General features: G+C 40.5%; 1 protein-coding gene across 4 annotated transcripts in view; it reads right to left on the bottom strand.

Moving 5' to 3' along the window:
- Positions 1-22,511, bottom strand: part of ATE1 (arginyltransferase 1) — an 85,114-nt gene that overhangs the window by 42,613 nt on the left and 19,990 nt on the right. For all 4 annotated transcript variants that reach the window (XM_035329851.1, XM_035329850.1, XM_035329849.1 and 1 more), the window contains exons 8-10: positions 15,460-15,492; positions 9,292-9,473; positions 4,900-4,999 (exon numbers count right to left, since the gene is read on the bottom strand). In XM_035329851.1, coding sequence (XP_035185742.1) covers positions 4,900-4,999; positions 9,292-9,473; positions 15,460-15,492 — 315 coding nt within the window. The remainder of the gene's footprint in view (positions 1-4,899; positions 5,000-9,291; positions 9,474-15,459; positions 15,493-22,511) is intronic.

Consider the following 22,511-nt stretch of genomic DNA (forward strand, 5'->3'; position numbering starts at 1 on the left):
CCAACAGCATTAATCCTGGAAAAGCCACTAGTACCCGTGCTAACAGACTTGAACAGAGCAAGCCCAATCCTCCTAATTACACTCAGTTTATCATTTTTTCCCACTGTCAAGGTAAATAGTAATTCCGTGGAAAAAAGCATGAAGGTACAAAAATGCCAGCTTTTTTATTTTTATTTTTATCTTTTGTGACATTTTGTAAAGCTATTGCAGTGGCAAAACTGTAACAGCATGGGATTGTACCCAAAAATCTGAGAGGCTGGTGTTAAGACATTTCAGCTTACACAGCAAACCCAAGCTTTTGGAAAAGGTTAACCGAACTCCACGGCTAGGAACGGTGAAGAAGTCCGGAGAACCGAGCATGAGGCAGACCATCCCAGATCCTGCGGATGTGGAGTTGCAGACTACTACTGTGTTTCACTGCTGCAGGAGGAGCAACGCTGAAATTCCTAAAATCAGCCAAAGAAATTGGCTCCGGAGTTCTATAAAATTCCAGGGGCACCGCTTACGACCGCAGTCAGCCTGAGGTATTTAGTTTAAGGAAGATTAATCACAGATGAATCAGCCTTTTGTTTCTTTTTGACATTTCAGAACCCTTTCTAGTATTCCATCTATCTGAAGTCTGGCCATGCCTTGATACTGAAGTAGACTGTTTGAAATAATTCCATTTACTTTGGCCTGCATACAAGTCTGGATAAAGATTTCAGTCAAAACACCTCTTCAAATCATAGAATGGTCTTCAAATGGCACACGGAGATAGTGCAGCAAGAGGAACCAGATCTGTCGCACACTTCAAAGTAGGCTGATGTTATTTACTGACGTTGCGGAGTGGTGTCAGGGAAAGCAGATGACTGGCCAAGCCCAGCGACAATATGTGCTCCAATTGCAATATTCGCATCCAATTATTGGCAGTGAAAAAGCCTCAAAAAAGAAAACAACCAAAAAAAACCCACAAAACCAAAAAACCTAGCAACAACAAAAATCCACACCACAGAAAAAAGGAAAGTCAGGTAGCAAACTTCACCAACGCCCCCTTCCCAACACAGGAACGTAGAGGAGAATGTGATTTAAGGTCAGCAGGGAGCTAAATGGCAAAGGCAGCAAGTACACTGGCTATTCAGACCAGGAGCACAAAACCAAAACCTACTTAGCGTCAACCACTACCAGACTCAAAATCAGTATCAAAGAAACATAATGGAAATAAAAAAGAGCAGATTAGGATCTTGAAGAGCTCAGTAGCGACTGGAAAATGTAAATTTAATAACATGAAGCCACAGAATACAATTCTTGCAGGATAAAATAGACAAGAGCTCAGCACAGGAAAAAAAAATCCAAGATCTCTCAAGTACCCTGATGTAGGTGCTCACTAAAGCTGGTTTATTTCTGAAATTCTATAAATATGTTTGTAAACAAATGTCTTCAACTGAAAATGCATTAATACAGTACTTAAATACGCGAGAAGCGAGCCTGAGACCAACATCATTCTAAAATAAAATACCTTCTTGTACTGAGACTTTTATCACTGGCTCCAAAAAGCATTAGGAAAGACTTTGCATCTTATGAGTGCTGGAAAATTTTCCAGACTATTTTTCCAACATAAGAACTACCACATCTAACAGAGCCTGAGAAGTTTTACCGCAAGGTCGTGAATTTCTACAGAAAACCTTTTTAATCTTGTATTACCCCCTATTCTACCCTGAAAAAATGGAATAAAGCCATTGCTTCATGTTTTTCATAACATTTTTCCATATTAATATTGTTAATAGAACTACAGAAATCCTTTTGTCTAAATTTAATGTAGGTTTTATTTTACCAGCTCATAAATATTAACCCGCACATGCGAACAAGTCTAAGAGCTAAGAACTAAAAAATAGTTGAAGATTACTACACATTCCCTTCCCCATCTTTGGTGACTTCCCTGGTACTCCACCGTTTTAAAAATCACATTGCAATCAAATGTGAGCTGTTTGCGAACAAAAGGAAAGGGGAGGGAGGAAGGAGTCAAGAAATAAAGTTCCCTTTTAAGAACTTCTGTAATTACAGATCTATTCCAAGGGTTCCATGGGACAGATGATGCTGTCTACCCATCAGCTTGCTACCTGATAACACCGGATTCTTCAACTCTATTCCTGACCCCCAGCAACGCTGCCTCGAGGATCCTCTTTCAGGACATTCACACTTCTGATCTTCAATGGGCAAAACGCTTTATTTACACTATAAATTGTACCATTTGTAGAAAGAGAATTGTGGAGATGAAAATGTGACACTGACCACCAAAAACACACTGCCTGTGAATTCAGCTTGACTCGCTCAGCACTGGATAAACCTCTCGGCAATGTGCCCTGTGCAAGGCAACTGGTGTAAAGCTGTGGCCGTACTGGAAGATGGCTGCTCGAAGAAACGTTCTTGGATAAAAATCCACATTGCATTTTAGGAAGAACTGCATGAAAACTGAAAGCAGAATACTTCAGCAAAATATTACATGGATGCCTTGGGCCTCCTTAGAGCACACGATGTGACCATGGTGATCTGATGCAGAAGCCAGGAGCTGTTATTAGGTACAGCTCAGTCACTGCTGAATATGATCACCTATTATAAATGTTTTAGAACTGATTTTTAAAAATTACTTTACACGAACAAAAACAGAACCCAAAAGAGATGTCTACATGAGGTTTTAACATTTGCTGCTGGATATCTATACCTGCAATCTAGGAGACGTGCATTTAAAACTAAATCATTCGGCTATGTCCACGTGCTGACAATATTAATGCTTAAGTCTCAGATTGTAACATAAATGAGCGGAGCAGATCATTGCACAGACCCCCAATTATTTCAGCCAGGTCTTGTGCAGAGGACTGAGACTGACTTCACGCAAAGTGGAACTTCATCAAATTCCTTAAACCAGCATCATAAAGTTACTGTTCCTTATACGTCCCAATTTATCTGTTATTCCTCCTCAGCAGGAGAAAGAGTCAGCTTCAAAAAGCATTCAGACTGGCAAGCGTGAACTCCACCAGACAGAATGGTGCAAAGCAGTAGTCAAGCTCGGGTGTTTTTGCTAGAAGCATTCTGCGTTTTCTTCAAAAAAAAAATCAAATTCAGTTGTCAGCTTATCCATCGCCACTGATCACAGCCTGTGACTTGAAGGAAAAATTCAAGATTTCCCAAATCCTGTGACCTCACTATAAACAAGTATAGCATGCACGTGTTCTTAGAAGACACAGCTTATAGAAAGCAGCGGTGCTGTCCCTAGCCTCCACTTCCAGACATCCTAGACCAGGTAAGTCGCAAAGAAAATTACAAGCAGAGAATAAGAAAATGGTTAGCTCTTCAGCTCCTTTTCTTCCCTTCATTTAATTTGCTTACACGGCATCTGTTCAACAACGTTTACCTACAGCCTCTCCCTCTTCCAGACTAATGTCAGTAACAGAATGGAGCCTCTAACATCTATGAAATCATAACCAAGCAAAGTCTCCAACATGTTATGCCAGTGAGTCAAGAGGGCATGGCTTAAATTGCTTAATCCACCAAGCTGATACGCACCCACTCCACTCTTACCACCACCAATCACTTCACAAAAGCAGAAGCATCAACACTAAGCATTTCGAAGCTTAGTGTTAAAATTAGTTTCATGTGTACTATTTCAGTGAGGGTAAACTGCGACTGCAAAATTAATATCAACCCCATCTGCAATTGCATTGTATCTGGCCACGTGCACAACAAATACACATGGGAAACAAATGAAAAAACAGCATGAAATAAAGAATCATCCCAAACTTTTTAATATTCACCAAGGCACAGAACAAGAAACCAGAACCTGTGGCTCAAGCTGGTGACATGATATCCTTTAAGATGATTTCGACAACAGAGGTAGCATTCTCCAATTCACTAGTTTGTTTCCCTCAAAACTCACATTCCCTTTGTTGTGGCCAGCAGACATAGATGATGAACTCAAGTTGGCAAAGAAAAAAAAAGAAGCCAAACTCCTTGTAACAAAAGGACAGCGAGGGATTTGTTACTTTCAGAAGAATGAATCCTTATGGTCACCTGTAGCATAGGCCACGATAAAGCTGAACTGTCTTGTCCTTCAGTGAGCCTCACTGCTTTTTGAAAACCAGCTGAAAACAATGCAAGTTTTTAGCAGACTTTGCGGATGAAAAAAGCAAACAGTGCAACTCTTACTCTAGATTTCATTAGCCTTCTACATTTCTGTGTTACAAAGAGATATTTTGTTACATGTAAACGTTCAGCAATTTGCTGTCAGTATTCTGAAACTGTAATATTCAAAAGCCAATGACATGTTTATTAAAAAAAAGGGGATCTAAACTACACAGAAGAAAGAGAGCCTTGGGTACAAGGTTGGGGATTATAGGTGATTTGGTGACATTGGTGACGCCAAACACCCTTACCCTATCCTCAAAAATCTGCTACCTGATCCAAAATTGCTACTAAACTAGCTTCTCAGAGGTTTCATCTGCAGAGCACGTCCCCTGCATATACCCAAATATATCCAAGACGAAGTCATGCTATCACTGCCAGCAGTCACTAAGCACTAACAACAAATATTCAGTCAAACCCAAAAAAGGGAGAATTTTAGTCTATTGGCAGATAGGTTGTAAACATGAGATACCCAGGTAACCAAATGACAAATTATTATCTGACAGCCTTGAAAACCTCTCCATGTGAACAGCTTTTAAGCCAACTTGTAATAAGTACCACATGCAGCTAAATTAAAAAAGAAAATCCTAAGCCAAGTTAAATAGTAACTAACATTCAAATTTAACCATATAAAGTCCCCATTAAAACCCAAAATGACAATTACAAAAATATTATATTACTATCAACGCTGTCAAATGCTTTGAATAATTGTACACTAAGGAAATAAGTAAAAACACACTTTACCTTGTATCTCATTTTGGGGCATGAATGAATGTAGAAACCCATATAATAAAAACAGAGATCGGGAGCTTTCTCATGAAGTTTCCTAGTAAATGCAATTTCCCTAGGAGAGGAAAAAAAAGACTAATTATTTATGAATATAAATCCTACATTCATTTTACTTCTTCATAAAGGAAATGCTTTACAACTACCTGGCTTTTGGCTATTTAAAGGACTAGACTTCTATCAAATAAACAAACATAATAAACTCAACACCCATGCTTAAAAAAATTCAAAATATATATATATAAAACACTGTGTCAGGCTTAAAAACACTTCCAATTTGGCCTGCCAAGTGACTGACTTGAAATTTGAAGAGAAAGTGACTAAAAGCCTCTGTTTAATAGGTTTTCTGTTAATATTCATGCACATTGGAACCTGACCCAGCGATTGTACACAGCCTGGCTGATGCAGCTCAGGAAAACAACAGAGCATTTTTAGAAAACAAGCTCCAAGGATAAGCCTCTTGTTTGTTCTGCTCGTTGCACTCTAGCAATTTACATGTAAAAACATCCGTCTTTGTGCAGCAAAAGCTACTTTTCACCTCCTGTGTTTGTATGATTTTCTCATTTATTTCGAAAGAAGTGTCGATGTATTCCAAAATACATTTGCTTTTCATTTTACTGGCACGAGGAAAGCAGTGTTTCTACAACGACTCTGCCAGCGTTCCTAATACAGCACTCATTTTCACAGCATTTGTAGCTTTGCAGATCACATTTGTTTCAAACAGGGATGTTGGCTCTTACCTTCAACATTGAAGGGGTAAAAGGACATGAGCATGTGCATATAGGAAGCATGTACAAATACTGTGTTTTTTTTTAATCACTTCAGAATTAGGTTAGTAATAAGAATGTTTAAATATACCAAGAACGCCAAATCAATATACCAAAAAGATGGATGTAGTTTGCTGAGACCATCACGACACATTGTAATTCTGCACTGCATGAATCCATTCAAAAAGGAAAACGTCCACAAGTTACTTCCTACCTGAAAATCCAGGTAAATACAGCAGATTCCAAGAGTGAGGTTTATGTACTACCGAAGTACAGCAACATGCACCTCACCTACGTCATCTTTAAGACACAGCACGGTGTCAAACACCCCTACCAGTCCGTGCTGATTATCCTGGACCTAATTAAGCACATACCTCTGTGCAATTCAACAACCTGAAACACTACAGGAAAAAAAAAAAAAAAGAGCTAGAGCACCAGGGCCTCCTGCATTACAGCTGCACCTTCCTTCCAGATTCCTTCCCTGCGAGATTTGCGGCTCCCTAGCCCACTGACCAACTGACCACGTGGGTTCCCAAAATCGGGTGGGAGGTGCTGAGCTGCACAGGAGCAAGGAGAGGGTGCTGCAGCTGAGACCCAAGGCAGGAGAAGGCTCTCCCTCCGTGTCCTTCCATATCAGCCAGGCAGCAGCGGTGAGGTGCCACCGCACCGCACGACTCCTGTCTACCCGTGTTTTTTTCTGCCTAAATCATTCTCGTGGAAAAGGGATTGCAGACGTGCAATTCCTTTTCTGTGAAGCTTTGAGTTAAGATGCATATTTAAGGAATTATAACGGCTGTTAACACTTGGCAAGGGTGGGCAGCCAGTGAGCAAAACATATTAATTTCATTAACACAAAGCTCCGATTTCGTATTGCAGTGCTGCATAACCCAACTCCAAAACCTAATGCTTGAATCTAACCTCTAGCATTTTCCCTCTTATGAAAGAGAGAGAAGGAATATTATGATCTTCTAGTATTAACGATCTTAGGTAGCGGGGGAAGGTTTCATATTTTTGTGCAAATAACAGTAAGTCACTCTGCATGTCCTGGTCACCCCCTTCCCCTTTTATTAAGGCTGGTATTTCTCAGGTAGCTTCTCCTGCCCTCACCCTTTACTTAGATGCCCACATATTTCAGATGATCTTCAAAGCCCATCCTTTCTAGGGCTCAGCAGCAACAATTCTCAGAATAGCCTGAAGTGGAAGTGACAGCGCTGCCATGCAGTTTAACCTCCTCAGAGTAAAATTGGCAACAGCTTTTAAGGTATCAGATTCCTTTGCAACTTCCTAAATCTTCCCTAACTCTCAAGTTTTCTTCCCCCTTTTTGAAAAAAAGAACAAGGTCGGCCTCCTCTAAGACTGCTGGGAGCTCATTTTTATTGCCTTAAATGCAGCAGAATTTATAAGCTGCTTTTTCCCGAGTTGAGCCACGCAAGCATGTTGCACTGACAAAGTTTTTAATTTATTATGCAGAAAATTTTAAATCATTTCAAGAATCCATAAGCATGGATTCTGTCAGTCGGTTATTACATAAAGTAACACGATACATACAGATACTAAAACATAACTCCGAGGAGCTGTTTATGGCAACTTTCACGAAGAAAAAAATCAGTCTGATTTGAAGTTTCTAGTGTATGTAATAAAACCTGGAACACTGGTAGATAGAAAAAAGGTCACTTCTAAAGCATAGGTGCTCCAACATTATTTCTACTTGTTAATTCTGATTAATTTGATGAAATCACCAGTGCCACTGAGTGTCTCAGAAAAATGACAATTAAAACTCCTTTAGCCTTAGACCAGTGGAGATGCGACATCAACAGATCCGTTAATGCTCACAACTACTTTCAAGTTACCCCTGATCTGAGCTGGAACTGGACCAGATGATGCCCAGAGGTCCTTTCTAACCTAAACTTGTCTACATTTCTCTAGTTTTTCCTTTATTAGGAACGCCTCTGGATCAAGGTGGGGAAAGCCAACCAGGAGGCAGTGTTGTCAGCTCTTACCAAAAGCGACTTCCTAGGAGAAATTGCACTGCAGAATTTAACTACCTAAAAGCTTGCCAGGGAGCAGGAGGAGGTCCTGCTCTCCCGGTCTAGCCATTCACCACAGCCCTTGCACCAGCTCTGGTGTTAACGGGATGTTCACTGAGCCAGCTCAGCTCGCTTACCGGGTTGCCAAAGCAGTCTTCTGCTCAGTAAATTAAAAACTGGCTCGGCAGATGATTGCTAGAAGCCTGGCACATAGCAGAGATGGAGAGGAGTGATTGCAGCACTGCACTTCAGCAGCAATAAACCATTAGTCTGGCGTCAGCAACTTAACAGTGAACTTTGTGGGAGAAAGCCCTCGATGTATGCATTTGAACAATTCAAGCACAGATATCCACAAATAATAAAATTCACCTCTTAAAGAATACGCCCAGAAAGCAAAATGATAAAAAAAACACTCTGGAAATCAAGAGATCCTACTCACTCTTTATCTGTTTAGATTTTGATTACACTTTTGAGACATTGAATTGCATCAAAATACCTACAGATATATATATATTTGCACTTTGTTTCAAAGGTCGTTTCATTTACTCGTTCTAGTGTAGCCAAGAAGCTCCTACCTAGAGAAGATGCACCCAAACAGGATGCCTTGGAGAAAGAAGAGTGCTGGATCTCACAAATTTATCACATCTTACAGTACCTGAAGCAGTGTAGTGCAAATCTGAAAAGGTAAAAGCTTTTGCTAGAACTTCTCAGACCCATAGCAACTTGAAAATAGACGGGTCTGGCATGAGGTCCAAACCCAGTTGCTTGAGGATCTCACTGGGAATGCTACATGCCCGTGACTAGTTTATAGTCAAAGAAGCAAAAAAGTTAAGAAAAAACTTGGGATGCACAAAAATTGTAATAATAATAGAATCTTAAAATTGCTTTGAGAGAAAAACAGTAACTTGCAATGTAGCATACAAATCTTATTTACAGTGCAAAGCTTTATTCACTATTCTTACTATTTTGCAGATGCTGGAACTAGGATGATAGTTAATTTAAGGCTTTAAAATTCATAGGATTATTCTGTCTGTCAGGCTTTCTAAAGACAAAGATAATGAGATCAACACACCTGAAAATACACTTAGCGCTAGTACAGCAGGAGACTACTAATTCCGAAGTTTTTAGGGTGTCTGTTATTTACGATCTCACCGTGCACACCAGTATAAAAGTGATTAATTTCATTTGGTGACTAAGCTAAGAAAAAAGTCTGAGGAAGAGTTATTTCCATTCCAACAAGAGGCTTCTGCTGCTGAAACCAAGCAATAGTAAGTTATTTTCTAGGGAATAAAAACCTAGGTACTTCATTTCTGAGGTTTTTGGGTTTTCATCTTTAGAAGTATTTAGTTAACTAGAAAGATGCATCCCTATTTAAGGATGAAAATTAAAATCTGTTTTGGAGCACAACCAACTGCGGAGAATTAAAAGATAATAATAAAGTTTAGCTAGAGATAGTGTTACCGGTATATGTTTAGACTGGAAATAGAAGCTCAAACTTGGAAACAAGTATCAATTCTTACTATTATGTCTAAGCGGTAACAAAAATGTCTTCTTACCGTAACGCAGAGTAGACTCCCAAAGATAAGAAGGAATAGTCTGGATCGTAGTACAGATAGACAGAGGACACACAGTAGGGCAGGATATCAATTACACCCACGGCAATTATCTTCCCATCTAGCCAGTACTGCTGGTGAAAGGAACCATAGCCGCACTCTGGTCCATTTGGGGGATTCTCTGCCTGGACAGAAATGGGATATAATTATCAGCCTGGTAGACTTCCAGTACAAAAAACTATTTTAGAAAGGTTTTTAAAAGAAAAATAAATACTGTGAGAAATGATTCCTGCTGTACACGTTTACCAAAAGGTAAGAGGGAATTTGAGGAGCAGAGAGAGCAATGTTAGTTCTCCACAGCATTTGTGATTTTCACCCTACTCATCCTCAGCAAACGCTACGGACCACCTCACGAACAGCGTAAGGTTTACTCTTTATGACCAAGTAAATATTTTTCATCTGAAAAGCTGAAATGCTTTGTGCCATCTAACTTGGGGAGCTCCTGTTTTGCCAGCCCACACCAGCGCAGCTTCTGGAGGAGCACCGAGGGGCTGGCTGCTGCTGGGTGCTGGGGCCTGAGGTCGCCGGGGAGCACACTTCCCTACGGGGAGAAGCTCCTAAACCAGAAACTGATGCTTCAGATTACAAAGAAAACAATCTCCTAATTTAAACTGTATTACACAACCGACTCTGGCAGGGCTTTTTCTCCAACGTCAGGTTTACTTTAATCCTGAATTCCACAGCGCTCAACTTAATTATCCTCCTAGTCATGTTTTTCACTGTATTGCCAGATCTTCAGAAAGCTGCTTCTCACTCAATAAATCTGACAACATTACCTGCTATTACCAACTGTTTTGCATTACAACAACAAAAGGTGGGTTTAATCATGTATTTTGATACAGTAGCGTGGACTGAAGACATGATGGGCAGTAGAAGTTATTCTAATTGGTACCACATGTGTCAAAAGAAATCAATCTCACGAACAAAAATCATTTCAGCTGACTTACCCAACCATTTAGTCCCAAATAAAGGCTGTATAATAAAGTGTTTCCATTTCTATATAGTTATAGAAAAGTAGATATGTACCTACAGATACTGTAACAGTAAATGACCAAACATCGGAGAGCTAAATCTGCAGCATACAAGGGTGTTAGGGTAGGACACTGACATTTCAAGCTGGGTTCTTCTCATTTAGAGAAAGCCTACTTACTCAGTAGTGATGGTTTCATACAATATCCTCAACTTTTCTGCAGAGCCAAATGACATCAGAGGGTCAGCATTAGCATTTTTAAGCTGGGACGTGGTCAAAGTTTGAGAGCTTGTTAGAGATTTTCTCTGCGGGCAACCCTACGAGAACAGGTGGAGTTCTCAACTAGCAGGGTGCAGCGCGGGACAGAAGAAAAGCAGCAAACCAAAGGGAAATGGGGTTTGTAATCTAACACAGACTTGCTTATGTAAGTATCAGATAAACCAGACTTTCTTTGTCAAAAAAAATATCATCATACAGGATTTAATACAAGTTTAAAAGATTGTCTAAAACGACATGGAAAAGATTTCCACTCAGAGCAAAGTCTCCTACAGTTAAAGGGCTCCTGTGTGTACAGAGCCCTGCCTCAGAGCAGCAGGGCAGGGGCTCAGGCCCGACTCCTGCCAGCTGAAGCATCAGTTAAGATCTGTTAGCGAGGCACGAACCACGCCGTTATTCCTCTAATTCAATTACAAAGCCGTTTATGAACATAAAAGAGGCTGTGTTCTTTAACAGGGGTAACAAGCACCGTACTCATTTCAGGCAAAGTGTTCAGGGATCTCCATTACGTTAAGTAAATAACATTTCTGAAAAGCACAACATTTTCATCCTCCTTGAGAAGTTTCCATACAATATAATCCTTTGTAATGGTTGTACGCTGTATGTTTTCTCCGGTTTCTCAGTGAACCCTTGGCTCCACTACCTTGGTTTCCCAGGAACCACGCAGGCAATGTGATGTGCCACAGGTTTAGAGCACGAAGCCCTCTCCCGCAGCAGGCTGCACCATTTCACCCCACTGGCACGGCCTCTGGGGCTGTCAGAGGTGATGTAAAATACAAGGGACATCACGCGGGTGAGCCCCAGCAGAGAGGGCTTACCTTATCCCCATGAAATAACACGCCGTACGTAGCCTTACGCTACAAAAACTGCTCTTGGCACAGAAAGCATCACCACTTCTATGATTGATGAATCAACAAACGTAACGTCAGAGATGTTACATGGGAAGACAGTGAGATCAAAGCAATATTCCCTTATTCCCTTTCACACGAAAGTTCAAGTGATACCATGATTCTATGATAGCTGCCTGCAGGTCTTCTTAAGCAAAACCCCCAGTATTCCAGAACACATATGTAAGAAATAACAGCAGATCTTTAAAATTAACTGTTTGTTTTGTTTCTATTCATTAAATAAGTTGTATTAAAGGCGTAAACACTAAAAGCAGACCTAAAACTTGGGCTATGAGAGTCAAAGCACAATTAAACATGTTGTGATTAGGAATTATTAAAAAGTCAGAGTTTTCATAGTTATTTCTGCCTCACATTTTCTTCTAATAATGCCCAGAAATTACTTATTTTCTTCAGTGTATACTAGGAATTTAAAAATACAAAGGATTTGAGTGAGCCTCCATCAAAAGACAGGGGTGGAGATGACTCCGTTGCCTGTTTTTAAGCTACGTGGCACAGCCAAACAATTATGCAACATCTCCAAATCTGCAGAGGAGGAAAAAAAAGTACAGAGGGACCAACTTGTTTAAAGTCAATAGTTTAAACTTGAGCTTAAAGACAATGAATTACTAATAATTTGATGATAGGGAAACAAAACCTATACAAGAACTAAATCTAAAGACAAAAATTAAAACAAATAGTTTCTTCAAAGTTTAGACTATACTGCAAAGTATAATTTATTCCGTTCTGTATTAATTCTACGTCTTCATATTCTGCTAGCTGTTTTGTCATTAACATGATTGCTTACATTTAATAATGCCTTATTAAAATTTAAATGTTTAATATCATCGGATATTACAAGGTGCTCCAAGTGGGTCACTTCAATATAAGAAGTGCTTACAATGAAATTTTGATGATGGTGAGAGCGCTCAATGTTCTTCAGAGCACATTGGTCTCTCTCTTTACTTCTAGGAGATGTTTTACTGTTCCTATTAATATAGGAATTGCACTTATTAACCCCCATGCCAGCCTGGAGTGCAACTGCAGCCAGTGCTGCACAGTCACCCACCAGAAATGCATCGTGGCCCTGATATCTGTATGATTCTTTTCCTCTGGAAGGTTTCATGAAGCTTCCTACTTTGAACATTTCCATTTTACTCTGCTGTGGATAGAAGGAGGAATAAAATATGAAATCCACACTGCCTCATATAAAGGAAAAAAAAAACAAAAGCAACAGCAACAAAAAAGGAAAGTCTTGATTTCTACGCTCTAGTAGAAGTTATTTGCCAAAGTGAAATGATTAATTCCAGCAGCTCTTCTCCCAACGGCACACGCACAAAACCTGCCATATGGTAGATTTCTATCTCTTTTGGTTAGCAACATATTTCCTGTTCTCTGCTATGTCCTCCTTTCATTAGGGATTAGTGGAGGTGCTGTGAAAGCAGCCTGCAAATATAGGCTGTGTCAGCAGAGAGGTAGCACTACAGGCTTCCATTAAAAAAAGGGGGGGGGAGGGGAAAGGAAAAAAAATGCACCCTTGCAGCAAAGCAGTTCCCAGCAGCACCTGGCTGCAGTGGGCAGACACTGCCGGCAGCTCAAGGAGGTGTAGATAGCTCTGTTGCCTACATCCCTCCAGGCAGTGCTGGTGAGGATGTGTCCGGGGCGCCGAGTCCAGTTCTGGGCTCCCCAGTGCAAGGAACAGACAGACGAGCTGCTGCGAGCCTAGCGATGGGCCATAAAGATGGGTAAGGAACTGGAGCATCTGACAGATGAGGAGAGGCTGAGAAAGCTGAGACCTTCAGCATCAAAAATCAGACGACTTGGGAAGGTTCTATCAATGTGTGTAAATACCTGACCGGAGGGAATAAAGCTGAGGGATCCAGCATCTTCTCAGAAGTGCCCACTGATGGGACAAGAAACAATGGGCACGCACTAAAAATAAAAAACTGCATGAAATTCAAGCTGAACACAGAAAACACTTCTCTGCTGCAAGTGGTCAGACTGCCCAGAGAGGTGCTGGAGTCTCCATCCTTGGAGATCTTCACACCCCAGCTGGACACAGTCCTGGACAAGCTGCCCTGGGTGGCTCTGCTCACAGACTGAGCCAGTGGGTTAAAACGATGCAGGCTGGGTACAGGAGAGCTGAGTGCAAACAGCTACAGAAAGATCCCCTAATACTGAGCAATTAACCCATTGTAATAAATACAACGTCAAGCTCATGGGGAAAAAAAAAAAAAAAAAAAAAGTTGCTATTTGCGCATCCAAAACAATGGGTGTGAGCAATTCGCACTTCAAGATATTTTTGAGGCTGATCAGTTTTATAAAATAATCACCTTCATGCTTAGCATCAGTCCAAATGGAAAAAGACTAAAAAGTGATGAGAGAAGGATTTATAAAAAAAAGCAAAATCATCATCTGATTGCCTGACACCACGGTGCACCTGAGCACCGAGGCCACTTGCGGTCATGGCACCAGGATGACCCAGGACAGCTGCAGAAGGACAAACGCACCCCCTAACTCTGACTGTCAGAAACTCAGAATCCACCCTGATCAGCTCCAGTTTTTGCTGTGCCCTTTCCCTAGTGATGCTCGCTTGGGCAGCAGCAGGGTACGAAGCCGTGCTGGTTTTTGCGAGGAGTCCTGCAAGCCGCTCTCCTGCTCTGCGCCACTGCAGCCGCCCCGCTCCAGGCCAGGAGCATTTACATCTACTGACATCGCTGGAAGTGGCAGGATGGCAAACGCTCAGCTGTAGCTTCTAGGAGGAAAGGAACATTACACAAAAAAACAAACAATCCGTTCTCCCTGCTGCACCCTGTTTATTGCTAGAAAATCGCCGAAGTTTCTGCTACCACATCCTATATCATTTTTTAAACTGTTCATTTCTTGTGCCAGAGCCCGTGGCCAAAACCAAAACTAAACAGAATCCTAAAATTGAGAAATAAAAAAGGCAGGAAGAGTCCGGGTGTTGATACTATTTGCAGCTAATAATGGTATTAAACATTCAAAACAATTACAAATTGAAATCATGTAAGGTTCAAATTTGATTTTAAATTATTTTTGTTCAGCAGAGTAAACAGACTGCACACTACTAGATTCGCTCGTGGCAACTGCTTCAGAATAAAGAATTTCAAGAATCCCTTGGCCTCTGATATACAACCGCTTTTATTTAACTTCATCTAATTGAAGACATCTGTAGTGGTGCCACACAAAATTTAATTCAAGCCTCGAAATGTCAATAAAAAGTGTCTGTAAGAAACAATACTGGTATAAACCTGGCAGGGAAGTGTGCATCAACATCTACGTAGCCATACAAAATTAAGAATATAATGGCAGTCTGCTGCCTGGGTTGACGAGGTGATAAAAGCCCTTTTCCTATAAAGTCTAATGAGCTCTATTACTCTTCAGCTTTCAGGAATGCAAAGGCCAGCGGACTCAGCAGAGCAAAGCAACAAACCCTCCACACATGGATCCATTCAAGCCGCGACATATCGAATTACTCGCGTAATTACTATAACCTGACAATTTCATTACACTCACGTGGTCCTCGGCTCTCTAAGGCTAACAAAACTGACAGTGCCACAAACCCGCAGCAGTTTGCTTGCTGGAAAAGAAGGAAGAGCATCTCTCCTTAACTTTTCACTCGCTCTGTAGCCAAACACAAGGTCAATACATTATTTCGGAATAGATTCTTTCATGGAAATAAATCACAAACACAAAACCACAGCACTTTCTGCCTTTTTCTTAATGCAGTGATACAAAATTCAGTGGCAGTTCCTTCTCCAGCTCCGCGGACTCCTTTGAAAACTCAGTGTTATCTTTTCTTGTGTCATTTGTGATGACACATTTTCTTGTGTCATTCTTGTGTCATTTGTGATGACACAAATACCGTGACACCCATACCCGTACCGGTGTACTCCCTGCAAAAAGTGAAGAGGAAAGAACGTGTTCCTTTCAAAACTTGTGTCTAGACGTAACACATACCTCAAGAGGAGAATCACAGAGGAATCGTGTGAACTGCATCGAGGTAGATTCACGGAAAATGCGTGCCCAAGACGACAGTCCGAATATGCAAGGCAGAAAAACAAGAAATACGTTAGTAATACCTCAGGATACATTAACATTCAGACATGTGCTTTCAAAACCACGCACTTGAAAAGCACCAACAGGATTTAGGAGGTGAAATAAAATTCCCAAACAAATTCCCACTTTCTGTATTGTTCGTAAGGACAAACGAATAGAATAACCAATGATCCAAAACTCGTCATTCTCTCACATCCCATTTTCAAACGTCTATTCTAGAGAATTTATCACTATCTTTTATTTAAATTAGACGTTGCCCTTCTCTCTGACTGCCTGCAGCAGGGAGTCTCTTCCCAGTTCCATTGGTACCTGCCCCATCACTAAGGGGATTAGGGCCATCAGATCGCTTAACAGAAATTAAGAAAGTCTCTTTGCAATCAGAATCACGAAAAAGCCTGCTCAAGTCTAAAGAAGAAGGGGAAAAAAAGAAAAATCAGCTTCCTGAAAGTGCAAGCATTGTCCAAACCAGATTCTTTACTCAACACAAAACAACGTGCTACAGATAATCAGGCAAAGGCAAGCTTTTAGTGACCTGGAGCCTGTGCAAGTTTCTCAGAGTAGTAACATATAATAGCTATTTACCAACCATCATTCGCGTATTTGATACGAATACCTCCTTAGCGCTGGATTCCACGTAAAACACATTAAAAGATATTACAAATTCTCTGTATTTAACCCCCAAACATTCCTTTGTTACCAAGCTAGTTTGTGTTACGCAGCCTAACCCCCCTCCCTGCAATAAGCTGCATGATTTACTAAGTCACTGGTGACCAAGCTGCAAACAAGAGTAATCAGGAACTTTTTATTTGAAGTTTGATTAAAAAAAATAATATATGGATACCCAGAAAAAAACTGTTCACAAGACTTCTTGGCCAAGAATTCTGTGAATTTCTCAGATTAATTAGAGCTTTCTGCTTAAAGAGGGACAGATAAAATGGCAGGTGATTACTTGTCAAGCATCCCATTTTTTTTTTCACTGGTCAGAGAAGGAGAGGCAGGCAGGTAACATTGCAAAGGACCAGCACTACAAATTGCTGACTTAGGAGCAAGTGCCATATGCAGTCTAAGTAACTGAAGCTTTCTCTTTTCCTCAGAAAATGCCATAAATCAGATTTTAGAAAGAAAAATGCAGCCTCTGGTAGATATACGGACCTGCAAATGTTACCTGGACCATTCTTACTGTAGCTGGAAGTGAACACTGAATCGTAACCTTCGCTAAGACGCACTGAGAAGTTCTCCAGCAATGATGCTAAAAGACCTTGCGGAAGTCAGACTCCAGATATTTTCCCTCCCAAACACACCACCGCCATCTAGTTGGTCTGTGAATGGACAGTAAACTTTTGGACACGTCCTTTTGGGATGAGCAGTGAATTTCCATTAAGCTGCTCCTGAAGAGATGGGTAACGTGCACTTCCTATAACCAGCCATGTCAGATGTACTCACCGCCTGAGTGCCGGATGCTCTAAATTACCCAAGTTAGAAAACCAAATGCCTGCGATATCTTAATCCAATTCCAGAATTTGTATTGGTTTGGGGGATAGGGTCAGAGATTAATAGGAAAAAAAAAAATAGGCAATACTTGAAGAGAAAAAAAAGCAATTGAAAATCTGAATTACCGAGTTATGTTCCCATAAAAAAAAGAGCAGAGATTTACAAATTCCTGCACTGCTCGTGCATCAGTCCTTACAGCCAACGGCTTGTGAACGCGCAGGCACCGGGAGGATAAGCCATGTGTTATTCATTTTGATGTCAGAAGACCCCCGATAGTTCTGAATCTGTAACTTTAGCTTTAGAGTGCAAGTTAAACCCTATGGGTGAGAAAACTGAGCCAACACCACCTTTCAAATGGTTTTCTCCAGGCTCCCAGCCCCGCCGTACAACTGCCGGGCTTTGGGGCAGGGGAAGACGCCCCAGGCACACCCCAGCATCACTTCGGCTTGCTAGGGGTGCTGCAACTGGTGGCCAGGAAAAAATTAACTGCACTTGAACTTGTACCACCCTCGTATGGGGAGAAATCGCTGCAGGTTTTATTACAGATTAGTTCATCTGTTTATACTCGAAGTTCTCAAGTCAGATCATTTTCTGAACCAAGTGCTAGAAAACTTCAGCAGATTGTGAATCTTTTCTAGAAGTCACTTAAGAAAATGTTTTGCTTTAAAAGGAAGAATTTAATAGACATAAAGAGATAGAAAATAGCAAATATTTTGGATTTCCTGACGTTTGGTGTTGTCTTCTCAGCCTTTACTCTTTCCTCTCACCCCCAAATCCACAACACTGTCATCGTAACCCAGGAACATACCTGGCTATATTCCAGCTATTTAACCTAACAGAAATGTAAGATTCATTTTCTAAATTAAAAAAAAATCTCATTTTAATACTGCAGGATAATTATGAACACAACTCAAAAATGATTCAACAAACCATGAAAGAAACACAGTCAGGAGCTGGTGCTTATCTAAAATAAATCAATCTGTCACACAAGCACAATTGAAATTCCTTTCACAAAGTCATGCTCTTCTAATTTTCATTTCAAACCGAATTACTTAAGCTTCAGTCCTTTAAAAACTATATATATATATATATATATATGAAATCCACAGTATTCTTTCCCTGGTGCAAACTGATTACAATTGCTATAAAGACGCCGTCGCCACCACAAGAACAATGGGAAATAAATTCAAACGTAGGCAATAAAACTAAGACGACACCACTAAGAATCAAAACAGAGCGGGAGAGATAACGGCTTGAGTGCAAGCACATGCACACCTTTAGAAAGCTGCCATAAAACCAGAATGCTAACGCCTGCCGTACGAGGGAGGACGTTCAGATGCCGTGGATGCTGACGTACTGGAAACCCAGGCGGCCTGACCCATCTTGACGTACCCACCGGCAGAAAGAGCCACAAAACGTTGGCGTGCTTCCTACAGCATTCCTGGCATCCTCCACAGATGTCCATTTCAGAGTTTTTCCCCCTCGATTAGGGCTGCCTTTAGGTATTTTAGATGCACAACGGAACTAAAACCTTTGTAGGGAAGGCGGAGGGTTCTTGGATCTCGCTGTCCTGGCACTCCTTTCTCAGCCGAACTCTGTCCTTGTTCTACCCAACTCCTCTTGGCTTCCTGCGAACACTGCATGAGCGCGTAGGACGTCCTGCTGCCACCAAAAGAGCAGCTTCCCCATTTTCAGTGCTTTCCAGACATTATCACCTCTTACAAGTTCAAAATGAAGATGTCTTTGCTCTCAAGCATTAATTATCCTCCTTCATTTTCACTTGCAGAGTGACAAGAGAGCAAAATACACAATTAAAAAAAAAGTTGAGTCAAGCTTTCAGTGAGGCCAGACCCTATCAACTGACCCGCAAAATACAAGGAAGAGAAACTATCCAGGCAACTGGACTGAAATCGACCTAAGAAACGAACAATACCCTGTAACATTGTGTGTGCTGTAAAAATACAGAAGATGAGACAGTATCAAAGAAGATTAACAAGGAAAAGCTGCTGCCAAGCTATCCCAGTATCCTTGAAACAGGAAACATCACCGCAGAGCTCTGTTAACAGACAAATCAAAGATTTTCTTTGATTTTTCTGGTAACATAGAAAGAGGGATTTAAAGTTTAAATGCATGTCTTATGGATAGTTTTCAGACCAAGAATTGCAGTAATGAAACCAGTGATTGGTGATGGGCCAGAGCTTGCATCTCATGATTTCAATTCCATTATGGGACGACAAATTCACTGTGGCTTTGCCCACTCGAAAGAAACTCTTGCTCAAGATAATGGAAATCCGTCAGTCTACAATAAGGACTTCTTTTTAATTTTATGTGGATATACATAGAAAACAGTGTCAAAAGTAGGAAAACCACGTAAACCAGGATGTAACAACTCTGATCTGAAACGGTACGGTCAAGTTGCTTAGTTGACCGGACACCTAAATTCTTTGGCTCATAGGCCCTGGACCCACAGCGCTGCAGCCACGAGGCCACACAAGCAAAAAGAATCAGGCTGATCCCAAAAGTTCTCTCGGATTTTAAGTTAGGTTTATCGGAGACCTGAAGTTCAAGGTAACTGAAGTGAGACGTTCTGCGGCAGCAGCAGCCCACCACGAGGAGCCAGGCATCAGATTAGCGCTGTCAGCGACTGAGATGATAAAAGAACCCATTCAAGAGCATTATAAAAACGTACTGCTGCCTAGGCAAGCTAAGGCAGCTAACAATGACCACAAAGGCTTGATTTTTTCCCCAGAATTCTCTTGCTAGAAAAAAAAAAATAAAAAAAGAAACAGAAAACTGGGTTAAAGAGACCTAAAAATTGGAAACTGGCTGCCGGTACCAACTTTGGAATCGATCAGAATGAGCTCCCTGGCATTTCCTAGGCTAGTCGCTCCGTTTCCTATATTAGTGCAAGTGTATTTCTGGGAGGCAATTAAAGAAACTGGAAAAGAGAAAAAAAAAAACGATACCTATTTCAGTAATTTCTTGCACCTTTCCAAACAGCGTATCTTTTGTGTGTTGATAAATTCTTTTCTTCCAAGACAAATATTTAGTTAAGCATGAAGTAAAGAGAGCGTCCAGCTAGCTCTGCAGGCGAAACTGAGACACGTACTATTTTTCTACAAGCTTGTCATTATAAAATACCCGTGAAAAGTTAAATAAAATGCTTGCTTCAGTAGGCCTAAACAGCAATGAACTGTTCACTCTGGCTCTTTCTGGAAACTACTGTCGAATTTTTATGATCATTTATGAAAATGTTTTCTAACTTGTGTCGCTGCCGCATAGCTTGTTTTGGTTACACTTCAGCCCTTTTCTTAAAGGCAAGAACTACTCTAAAAAGACTTAAAACCAAAAAAAAAAAAAAATCCCATTAATGAACTAGGGATATTGTAGCAGTGTTTTAAACCACCCATCACAATCATTAAGTTCACCAGCAAAGAGGCAGGAAGAAAAAAATGCTTAGTTTTTACATGGCAATATGTTACGTAAAACTCCTTTTGGAATTACAAGCACTCTTTTATTTTTTTCAACAAGAACTGATTAGAGCTAAAGAACTAAATTAGCTGACAACCATTTTATATATTTATGTTCTAATGTATATATAATACATAACATGTCAACATAATATCTGTCTTACAACTTCACGAGAGATTCAAAGAAGGGCAAGATGGGGTCAGAAATGCCATGCCTCTGGTGAGATGGATGCTTCATTAAGATGAACTGCTAGAGAGCTACTCAATTCTGCCCAAATTAGCTAATGAGTACGTTATTGGGATCAAAGTATTTCTCTGTTGGCCATGAAAGGGCCCAGAAGAAATGTTTTCACAGTATTCATTTTATTTACTATCTTTGCCTGCAGAGCTTTTAACACCTGAGATAAAACAGTAAGGACAAGCAGGTATCCAAATGTTCCGTTAATCACCCTGAACGTGGGCAGGTTGGATCACAAAATCCTCCAGGTGATTTATATTCTGCAAAGCCCCCTCCCTGCATTTCCTATGCAGAAACCCAGGTATTTTGCTGCCAAGCAAGAGCTGAAACGTTTGCAAATCAGGATTTGTCTTTGCAAAGCAGATCTGCTACTAAGCTTCCTTAAATCAGCTTCACATCTGAAGAGCCAGCCTAGCCTTTGGACCCAGTCAGGGTTTCTATTTTGTTTTCAGATTTTTCTGTTATAATTCGATGAAGCTAAAGAATAAAACACTGGTTACTCTCACATTCTTCCTTTCTTGAGGCAGCCCCAGCAAAGAGGCAGTGACACGCCAGTAGAGCAGGCTACCTCTGCCGGCACCGTAGGACACCTGCGCTTGATCCATCACCAAAGCATTTCTGTCTCTGGAGCTGCAGGAGGCAAAGTTCACTCTTCTCTCTTCTTCTCAGAACATTATTTGATACATTATTCTACAGGTTTTCTTCAAGTGGCCAAAACCCAGGTATCAGCACAACAGCGCCACGAAGCACAGAATTGGTTATGTGGCTGCATCTGTAGTCTTAGCAAGGACTTTGGAGCAAAAACCTGCCTGAAATCCATTCAAATCTGCTAGCAGTCATCATTTAAATAACCATTTGAAAAGTGAGAGAAGTCGACTTTCATGTTCACTACTCCAGTTAATTGAAAACATATATAAAAAGCAATTACAAAAAATGTAATTATTTCTACTACACTGGAAAGAAAAATATATTTCAATTCTGCTTTGTTTGGGGATAACAGTTGACTTAACTCCAAGACCAGAGGAAAATAGAAGCTGTCAGAGCTGATGAAATCCACTGTAAGCATAAATCAAAATTCATTATTATAACAAATAAATAGCCAACATACAGCTATTTTTACATTGCTAATGGTAATAAATATCTGATAATAAATGTTTGCAGTAGCATCACAGCTTTTTTCTTTTATGTACTACACATTCAATACAGAGCAAGCACTGGAAAAAAAACAATGAAAGAAGAAGTTGTAGTTCACATGCATTTCTGAGAATACATCAACTTTGGATGAACCAAAGATATTTTCATACAAATCAACTGTAATATGCAATATTCTATGCAGAAAGTCTTATAAAGATTACTGAGGAAAATAAAGACTACTGCTCCTACAGACCAATAGTGAGCATATTTTACTATATCATCCAGCAAAATAACCAAATGCTATTAAAATGCAAGTTGCTCAATGTCCAAAAACCTACGGATCACAAAACCACATTTGTCCATTTTGCTGTGCAGAAATTATGACAAAGCTGTCATAAAGACTCATTATATTTCTCCTGACAATTGAGGGGAAAAAAAGAGGGGACAAAGTGTCATTCATAAAATTTATTTGAACAATCATGGTAGTCTTGATCTGCTGATCAGCTTTGTGTTCCAACTGATCTCGCATTGAAATACAGGGAAACAATGTCTGTTTAATCAAAGGATGCTCAGCCTGATATCACCTCTGTTCGTTATACAACTTGCCCTTATTCAGGTTT

The sequence above is a fragment of the Oxyura jamaicensis genome, chromosome 6, assembly GCF_011077185.1.
Source record: "Oxyura jamaicensis isolate SHBP4307 breed ruddy duck chromosome 6, BPBGC_Ojam_1.0, whole genome shotgun sequence".
NCBI lineage: Eukaryota > Metazoa > Chordata > Aves > Anseriformes > Anatidae > Oxyura > Oxyura jamaicensis.